We start from the raw sequence: 10,373 nt of genomic DNA, 5'->3' as shown, positions 1-10,373 counted from the left end.
GATCCCTGTGATTGCAGGGATACCCGAGGGATTTCGGCAGGCATCAGGATTGGGAGTCAACTGGACAGAATCTTGTGTATTCCCTCTATGTGCAGATTGTCCCCCGCAGGAGGTTATGGTGGGAGACCAGGGGGTGAGATGGGAACCTAACACTTTCCATTATCTGGAGATCCTCATCTGCAACACTACACAGGCTGTCATTGACGGGAATTTGACTAGTACCTACCCTCCCTGCAACCATTTTTAAAATGGTAATGCTTCCCCACCTTTCAAACTTTTAAAAATAATTTTCCAGTGCTGGTACCCCAATCCACTTTCACTGCACTTCATGCCATTTTGAGGGGGTTCATTTGGAACACCGGCAGGAGAAGGGTGGCACTCCGTAGACTGCAGTTGCCAGTAGACAGGGGAGGCCTAGGGGCACCAAATTCTGAACATTATTTTTTAGCTGCACAGCTGTAGTGGTCTGCAAGATGGTTAGCCGGGAGGCAGCTGGATGAGACGGGCAGTTTGCCAACCCTTAGGGTGCGGGAAAAGGTGGGGATGGCACTGCTCCCTAGAGTGGTGACCCCCATGGGGTGAATGGTCTGGTGAGCATAGCCTGCAAAGCTACATGAGATGCTTACGTATTATGCCAGACATGACTTCATATTCCCCGGCTATTGGCTTGAACCTCATGGTGCCATTTTGCACACATACAGGTAGGGAAGGTTTGGCGATACGGAGAGATGTTGGATTGATCTTTGTAGGAAACCTGTTAAATGGTGGATGCTAATACCCTTTGGGCAATTACAGGAGGAACATGAGTTGCAAGTGGGGGCATTTTCAAGCCTATGGCACGCTGGTGCTAGAGTTGGGTCGTCAGTGGAATATAACAGATGCCGAACCGGAGCAACACAGACTGACTCATGCCCTAAACATTAAGGGGAATGGCCGCAAACTCATAACCTGGTAGGTCAAAGCCTTGGCTCACATGACTACCGACCCCTTGTTACCCACAAGCTGACTCTGAGAGACAGATATAGGCCATGAGCTGACACTTAAGGAATGAGAACGAATCATTCACTATACATATAAGGTGTCCAGAAATGCCAGTACATACAATATAATGGACTGCATGGGGGCATATCTTACCCTACTCCCTTACATGAAATAGTTTCCCCCCTTTGCCCATATGTTCTGGTAATACCCAGCCACTTTGGCTCTGTGTACTGCAGTTACAAAATCACTAATTACACTGACACATCGTACAGACCTTCACACTCTGGAAGGTGCATTACTGGGGTTATATAAGATTAAAAAGGCCAAAAGAGTGACCAGCACATTCATAGATTTGGTGATGCTTATCACTCATTGTGCCATAGCAATGCACCTGAAAGCAAACACAATTTCCACAATACAGCATTGGCGCGCACCAACACTAAAATGGGAAAGGGCTGAGTCGGTTGCGCTGCGGAGGGAAGAGGCTAGGGTCTTGCCAGGGGTCCCTATTGCTGATTATTGGGAGAACATATTGCAAGAGCTGCAAGAAATACAAGATGTTTCCTCAAAAGTGCAATGATTATAAGAACATGTGGTGTCCTGAACCCCATCGGGGACCTTAGCAGGGTCTGGTGAATACAAGTTGGCGTAATTATCTCATTATGCCTAATGGGTTGGCGGACTCCTGTTCCTACTTCTCATGTGTGGGGGGAAAGCAGAGGGCTCTGGGGCTATGTGATGGTGTAAGTTGGATTCCGATTAAGTTTATATGCTTGATATTGTGGGATGCACCCAATGGATGGGCGGCAAGCTACAGACATTATCATTTGGTCCCCTTCCCTCCCCCTCCTCCCTCCGCTGCGATCGTTTTGGATTCTAACTGATGTTTCTATGTATCCAGTAACTCTCTGATTCAACTGATGTAGATCCCTACAGCGGAGCCTGGGCAACCTTGGCCGATGCCCGGTGGAGCTGTCCTATGCAGCTATAGAGGAGTCTGGCCCCTTGGCCATCACCTACCCAGCCGGTCATTTGGCATTGTCTTCCTCTTCTCCCAGTTTGTGTCTCCCACTCCCCCCCTCACTTCCTTCCTATGTTTCATTAATTCAAACTGTTATGACTTTGTAACCGGTAACTCGCTGATCCAACTGAAATAACTACGTAACCTGTAACTCGCTGATCTTCATGTGAAGCGCTCTGATACCTCTGGGTCTAGCCAGCGCTATATAAAACTTTGCAAATAAAATAAAATAAAATAAAAATAAATAAATAAATAAATATACAGACTGTTAATGTGATCTGCTCCTTGTGTACTTTGTTTGATAACAATATTATTTCATATTGAACCTGACACAATCATGCGTCCCGTGTAATATACAAACATCCTTACTCAATTCTATTGCATAATGTACTTATTATGACCTAAACATCTATCAAAATTGGCTAAAAAAAATAAGTATAAACTCACACAGAGCAGAGAGTATACAAGTTGACTTAACTTAGCACAATGTTCAAGTAGAGAGATGGTTGCTTTTACCAAAATATTTAAAATATGTAGCACTGTATGACACAAATTAATTAACAACAGACGATTGATTAGGGTGAGTAGACCAACTCTAGCCGTTGGTGACGTATATAAGGTTAGTCTCGTGTATATCATATAATAGTGCAGTGATTAAAACAAAGAAAGCAGACAAAATTAATTTTTTGGGTGGGCCTCTCCTGTAGTCACATTCTTGAGTCACAAATAGATATATAAGATAGAGTTTAGACAGATATCATCGCAACCACAATTCAATAAATGCAGTGATGCTTGAGTCCTAGAAAGCAAAGTTAAATGTCATGGGGATCCAAGCTCAACATCTTATTAAGACAGGAATAATATTGGTTGAAGCCTTGGACCTTACGGGGTTACATGTCCCTAAAGGTAAAGTTAAAGCTTTGTTGCCACAACCACACCGGTGCATTGAACTCAACAGATTTCTGTTTAGGAATATAATCTTTCATCAATGACAGAAACACACTAAAACACGTCTCTATTCTTGTACATTGTGTACATCGGTACTTCATAGGTGGGGAGTATAGAGAACCTGGGACTGTATAAATGCATTACACAAGAACACATATATATGGACAAGCATAAAATCAATGGGTAGTAGGAGGGGAAGCTGGATTGTGGATGGTTAATGGATTGTGTTGTAGTGTTCTTTTAAGAGTTAAGTCTTCAACTGTTTCCTACATTTTAGGGGGCGTGGGTGCAGATAGATATAGGGATATTTTACCCGACAGATCCTGGGTGCATAGATGGAAAAGGCATGCCGTCTTTTTTTCTTTTTTAGACTTCTTATTCTGCAGTCTGATGCCGGCTGAGTCAGTCTAAGTCAGGTGTCGGTGTGCAAAGAACCACCAGAGATGGTCAGCTTGTCTGCAAGATAAAGGGTGATGCAATAATATTTCCTCAGTCCCTAAATGGTAAGTGCTGCAATGTGTCAGATGCCCTATAAAGGTGCCAGTGTGGAGTCTGGGAGAATATATTGGAGAGCAGGTACAAGGCCCTTTTTGAAATTTTAGGAATGTGTTTCTTGTGGGTGCGGTAGATGTCCAGGGTGGATCTAAGTGACTTGGCATTCAGTAAAAGTAGGGATTTGGAGGTATCAATGTTCCTGTCACTGAGCCAGGTTTGTACATGGTTTTAGGGTAGCCCAGAGGAGCAGTAGTACAACCCTCTTGCAAACAGGCAGCCTCACGCTGATGTATGAGAGGTGCTGATGTATGAGAGCTCAAAAGTTCTTGTTGGTTTGTAAGGTTAGTAGTTGATGAAATTCGAACATGCAGTTTGGTTGAAAAGAATGATAGTGAGCACATGGTATGGTCTCACTGCTAACCATAAACTCGGGGCAAGAGCTTTGGTATCTGCCTACGTGAATGTTTGCGTTGTTCAGCCATTCACCTGAGTGTGAGGACAGTGGTAGACCCAGAGTGAACTCTGCCCAGTCCAAGGACACCTAACTCCTGATAATCCAAAGCTTCTGTTAGTGCATCTGCATTCCCAGACGACCATTGGCAGGTCTGGCCTGGCTGCCAGCCTGGTGGCGGCTTTGTCAATGTATGTTTTGGTTTGTCATGGCTACCAGGCCTTCGTGAAAATATAAAAAAAAAATTATGAAAGCAAAAATAGATTTATTTATTGTATTTATTTACTCAGGTCCAGTTTTGTGGATGGCCTTGAAGGCAATGCAGAGAGTTTTGAATTTGATTCGGCTTATCATAGGTAGTTAATGAAGTTTTCGAACTACCGTTGAAATTGTTTGATACTTTAGGGTACCTGTTCTCATTCTGGTGGCCGAATTTTGCGCCATCTGTAGTCTGTTAGTGACCTTTTTCTGAGCGTTGATGAAGAGGCTATTACAGTAGTCAATTTTTGACATTACTAGGTGCTAATAAAGGTTTTTCCCGCACTGGGTGAAAGAAAGGGGAGGAGTTTTTTTATAATCCTAATCGTGTAAAAAGATGAAGAGACAACGCATTGGCATGTGATGTAAAAGCCAGCTTGTCGTCGAACATGAGCCCTAGATTTCTAACATTCGACACCGGGGGAGGCGGTGGTCCCAGACTGGCAGGCCACCAAATAAATGTAAGCAAAAAAAAAATGCACTCTGTCACCGCCATGCCTGGCAGTGAAGGGAACTACTTTGTGTTTGAAAGTGCTCCTTGTGAAAGAGAAGAACGTTGTCCCTCACAGTGAATGGCCCCCACTCTGTATGCTGGAGAGGGTGGAAGAAAGTTTGAACAACACAAGAAACCAATGGATGATGTGTGGTTGCAGAAAAAGTATGTTGTATATCTAATTTGACTAAAATCAAAAGGCCTTGGCAAATCCCACACCTACATTTGTTACTACCAGACACTCAAGCAGACGAGCAGAGAGCGACGGAGAGACAGTCGTGTACAGAGGCCAGGAAACAAAAACAATACACAGAATGAAGGAAACTTTCCCAGAAAATTTCACCCCAGCAGCCATGACCCCGCGGTTCAGAATGGTTCCTGTCGTGAAACTGACTATTATGAAATAGGCTTGGCAGAGGTCCAAGGCATGTTTGTTAATGTTAGTCTACCACCCACATGATTTCGAATAAAGCCGAGGCAGAGGAGTGCTGGGGATTCAGACTGTCCTGACTGCACCATGTGGACATCCATTGGCTGCTTGGTTCTGCTGGCCCTTCCAGCCTTCTGCAAGGGGGGCCCCTCAATCCATCCTGGAGGTAGGTGGGAAGAACTTGCACGTTTACTGCATTTTTATGTGAGACCCTAACGCAGCCCCATCTAGTGTAGAGAAAAACAGCTCTCTTTACCCAATCCTGCCTTGCTATTAACTACCCAAAATAGACCTTTCAGAATGTTCCTTTCTTTCTTAATGTTTACTTGGTGTTAGAGGTTTCATGTAACATAAATTATGGGATGGCCCCTTTAATGCCACTTCCACCAACTAATTCTAGATCTAGTGTAGGTGCAACCGAAACCTATTTGTTTCTCCTTGGAACGTAAACAGACACGGATTAATTTCAGTTCTCACTGGTTGATTGCATCGTGGCATTGCAATTGGTGGAACTAGGGGGCATATTATCAAGGACAGGCGTTAAAATGATCGCCGCTTTAGCGGCAGAAAACGACCGCTAAAGCAGCGATAAGCCCATTATCGCCGCTTTAGCGGCCGTTTTCTGCCACTAAAGCGGCGATAATTTGTATCGCCGTGCTCGATAATATGCCCCTAGATGTTGTCAAAGTGCAAAGAAGGAATGTTTTTTTCGCCAAAATATATACTTTAATATGTAAATGTTGTGGGAGTCCCAAAAGATGGTTGAATGCAATGCATTTTGCTTAATTTATTTGAATGTGTATATTGTGAAAATCCGTTATACAGATTTGGTGAAGAAATGGCTGGATTAGATAATATGGTGCGCAGATGCCTATTTTAGGGAGTGCAGGTAAGCAGTGTAACTGTATATTAACGTATAATTTATTTAAAGGTTGTGAGGTCAGTTTGCGCGGTACGTTTGTGTAACATTGGTGTGTTTTGCTGTACTTCCACAGTAGATAGTGATGTCAAATAATTAGGTGATTGCCTAATGACTGCCTTTACAAAGTTGAAGCCAGGTGTGTTGTTTTAGGTAAACGTTTCCTTGTTCTGCCTTACGCCTTTGGTATATAGGTAAGTATTTTGTTTGTTACATTTACCCTGCCTAATAACACTTTACCAAAGTGGTTATCTGCTTTGCAAAATATGTATACGCTCTTCATTTTTTTTTCATAAATAGGAAGTTGTGCAGTACTACCTTCCAATTTCATCAAAAAGACGGTTTTCACGCTATGCAAAAAACAATAGTCTATGGAAAAATGCATTGGACTTAAAGCCCGTTTTGGAACCCGCTTTTTTCTTTCCACCCCATTCACAAAACCCTGCAAGACTTTCAAGACTCCAAAAATCAAAAATCAGGTCTGCACAGTTTTACGAACATTCATCAAATTGGTGCAAAGTTATTAAGTGACAAAAATCCAAAAATTCCCTATCTCTGGTCACTCTAATAATAACTACAGAGTGGCTACCACTGGTGGTAGTTTATCCTGTATAATATATGGTCACACCAGCACCTTTCCCTCAAATCAGTTAAAACTTTGTTGAATATATGCAGGTTTTTTGTAAAGTTTTTTCATTAAGTAAGACTGGAAGTTTTTTTCCTATATTACACTCACACAGCAGGAGCCAAACACAATACAGGTCTAAAGCACAGGCCGAATTTCCAACCTCCTACATGGACTATACCAGTGGAAGTATTGAATTGTGACCCGGCAGTCATTCAAGCCGTTGAGCTGATTCAAACTATAAACAAGAGGTTTTTTCATAATTCGTCACACCAGGATGAAATGGCCATCAGGGCTCTCAAGAGCAATCAGACCCTTGCAATAAAACCAACACTTCAGGGAGGAGCGATTGTAGTAATACCCTATACTATGCATGATCGGGAATGCAAATACCTCATATTTGATGCCACTTGCTATGAGATTCTCAGGGATGATGCCAGCCCCAGACTTAGAATTTCCTTTTGAAATATGGTTGAGAAAGCACTAGAAGCAAGACCGATCATGGGACAAGGGCAGGATGATTTCCTCATTGTAAAAGAAGCACACTCAAATGTGTTGCAATTCTGTGATTGCTTTCTTAGGCCACTAGTCATAAAAATGCCTTTTTATTTGAAGGAAACACAAGCTTTATGCTTCCTCGAAGGTATTACAATTTATGAGAACAGTGAACTGCATATCACAATGAACATAAAGGCATTTTACACAAGTATTCCCCTAGGAACATGCACTTGAGGTTGTGGAATCCATCCTCAGGGTAGGATGTGTTTACCCCAATACAATTTGTTGTTTAGTAGGCCTGTTTCTATGTCCATCAGTCTGAATGCATCTTCATATGCACTGACACAAACTCTTACAAGAACCAGAGTATACCGAGGCACATATATAAGATTTTGATCATGTGGTGCTACGACAACGACACTGCTCTGGAACATGTCCAATACATTATTAGAGGTGGTCCTTACCTAAGATTCACCCACACTATAAGTAAGACTGAAGTTACCTTAGTAGACCTTGACATAGCAATCAAGGATAGTGACTTCACAACAAAAGTGTTTTTGAAACCCGTTGATAAAAAAAGCCTTCTCCGATTCAATAGTTTTCATCCAAGATCATTCTAGGAAAATCTCCCATTTGGTCAATACCTACCAAGAACTGTACAGATATCAATACTTTGATGATCAAGCTGATGCACTTATGAACAAACTCACATCCCACCTATACACCAAAAAGATAACAAGAAAAGCCTGCAAGAGAGCATGCAATAACAATTGAGATACCCTCCTAAAATGTCAGCTGTAGCAGAACACAAATAGATTAACCTATATCACCATCTATTCTGCAGGCTCCAATTTAGTGAAGAAAATCATATTGTGGCATCCTACTTTGACAGACCTGTTAGGAGCCTGAGGGTCTCCCACTGATGCAACCACCGCATTTTATGGAACTTGGATTTGTATACAATGGACATTCAGTGACTGTGCCTCATCCTAGACAAGTAGGTAGGATCCAATGTCTCATCACTTTACCTGCAGAAGTCGTGTAGTCTGTGACAACAAACCTCATGCAAGACAGAGTGAACATCTCTACCTTTGGCTTCTTACTATGAAGCATATTGTTTATCATTTTTCTTAAACATTGTTGTTAGAAATTGGGTTTCTGGTTGGCAGAGGTATTCACCCTGTCCAAGCGGGAACCACAAACCTAGTCAGGGTAAGTCACTACACAACCTAAATTATCCTGTACTCACCCTTTGGTAGCTTGGTACAGAGCCGTCAGGCTTAACCTAAGAGGCAATATGTAAAGTATTTTTGCAACACTAAAACTGTAAAACCCTGAAAACACATCACAAAAAGCATCCACACCAGTTTAGACAAATAGAACTTAATTTAATAAATAAAACATGCCCAAACTGAAAAACAGCCAATGTGTAGTAGTCGAGATATGATTTTTTAAAGAATAAAAGCAAAAATAGAGCTTAAATACAAATGGCACCTAAAGAGTTAATTGGTCACGCTGGACTGTGACAAAGTTAAGAGTTCAGACCGACCGCGATGGAGCGTGGGGCAGATACAGGACCCATGCAGGGCTGGCTGAGCAAAAGAACCTTAATCTTCGTCACAAGCATGAGATGCGCAGTACAGGTAAGTGATACGTCAGTTATCCCACACAGTTGGATTTCTCTACCCAACAGTGCTGAGGTTTTGGTTCCGTGAGTGAAGCAGCAGTTCCGAAGTGCGGCGGTTCCGATTGCGATGAGCCGGGTTTCTCCACGCTGTACAGACGATGCATCGATCTTCTCCACACAGTGGTGGCAATGTGTCTCTTCTGAAGAGGTGGTACCGAGTGTGATGCGGTGTTTCCAAGTAGGATGTGACGATCCGGTTCCCACAACAACAGTGATGCCTTGATTCTGCTCATGCAGCAGAAGGTGCTTCGGTTGAACTGGAGAAAGCCCTAGGTCCACTTCCAAGGGCCCATGATTCGGTTGGCACCACTTGATAGGACAGACTCGCAAGCTGATGAGCCCAAGCGTTCTTACTGGAGGGTTCTAAGTCTTTTGTACCCCTGAGACTTAGGTAACAAGAGGAAAGCCAGCAAGCCCATGGAGTCACTCTGGGTTGAAGTGATGCAGGTCCAATCCTTCTCACCCAGGCAAAGAAAAAGCAACAGGCAGCAGGGCAACAAAGCAAGGCAAGCGTTCAGCAAACAGAATTCCCAGCAGAGTGGCAACCCTTAAACAGCAGCGCTGATCCTCTTCTTCCTGGCAGAGCGGTCACAGGTCCAGAAGTGTGCTGAAGTTGTGGTATCATGGGCCCAGTACATATACCCTGTTGTGCCTTTGATGTGGGGGAGACTTCAAAGAAGGTTTGAAGTGGACAGAGGTCTACCCTTCCTGCTCTGGCTCCAGCCTCACTACAGGGAATATGCAGCCATTTGTGTGTCTGCAGGGAACAGCTCATTCAGGTGTAAGTGTAAGGCTATGCCCAGTTCCTCCCTCTCAATCCCCCTGGAAGATCCAGCAGCCCCACTAAAGTGTCCTTTGTGTGTTTCTGTTACGAGGGAATACATAAATCCCAGCTGTCATCCCACCCAGACTGAACAGAGACAGGCAGCATGCACCAAATGGCTAAAGCAAGTAAATTCCAACTATCTAAAAGTGATACTGCCAAAATGACGACGCATGGCGCCCGAGCTGCTGCACTGCTAAAGTGAGGAACTTTTCCTCTTAAAGTAAACCACATTTCCTTCACTCTTAAATGAAGTAATCCATAGTAATCCCCAAGTTTTTAACTATCAAATAATCCATGTACTCCATATTTATTCGATCACTCCAGAGACACGTGGGTTGAAATAGAATGCTTTATTCCGCATTTTCAGATGCCATATGCTGCCAATCCAAGCTTAAACATAGAGACGTGCTGTCAACCATCCTTCAAGCCAACAAAATGATAACCCAATGCATTTCGAACTTTTAGTTCTTCGTCAGGGGTACTTCAATAAATCAGAAAAAGGGGCATAAACAACGCGCCTAATGCCTGTAACTCGTAATATCAGCCCGGACCATATTGACGTGTGGCCGTGATCTGCCTCCTTGACCCACCTCATAAGTATTCATATTAACAAAAAGACATGAAATACATCAAAAACATGATGCGCTTAATACATGTAAATTGTAATGACAACCACAATTGTTCTTCCCAAATTCTCACATAACCCCCTTCCGAATCCCCCCATGCGAATGCAAGTGCTCG

General features: G+C 43.1%; 1 protein-coding gene across 1 annotated transcript in view; it reads left to right on the top strand.

Moving 5' to 3' along the window:
* Positions 1 to 5,127: 5,127 nt before the first annotated feature.
* LOC144764010 (uncharacterized) overlaps positions 5,128 to 10,373 on the top strand; it is a 190,370-nt gene continuing 185,124 nt past the window's right edge. The window contains exon 1 of the mRNA XM_078650142.1: positions 5,128 to 5,243. Coding sequence (XP_078506268.1) covers positions 5,165 to 5,243 — 79 coding nt within the window. The 5' untranslated portion in view covers positions 5,128 to 5,164. The remainder of the gene's footprint in view (positions 5,244 to 10,373) is intronic.

Source organism: Lissotriton helveticus, chromosome 6, assembly GCF_964261635.1.
Source record: "Lissotriton helveticus chromosome 6, aLisHel1.1, whole genome shotgun sequence".
NCBI classification, from domain to species: domain Eukaryota; kingdom Metazoa; phylum Chordata; class Amphibia; order Caudata; family Salamandridae; genus Lissotriton; species Lissotriton helveticus.
This window is presented reverse-complemented; position numbering and strand designations above follow the sequence as displayed.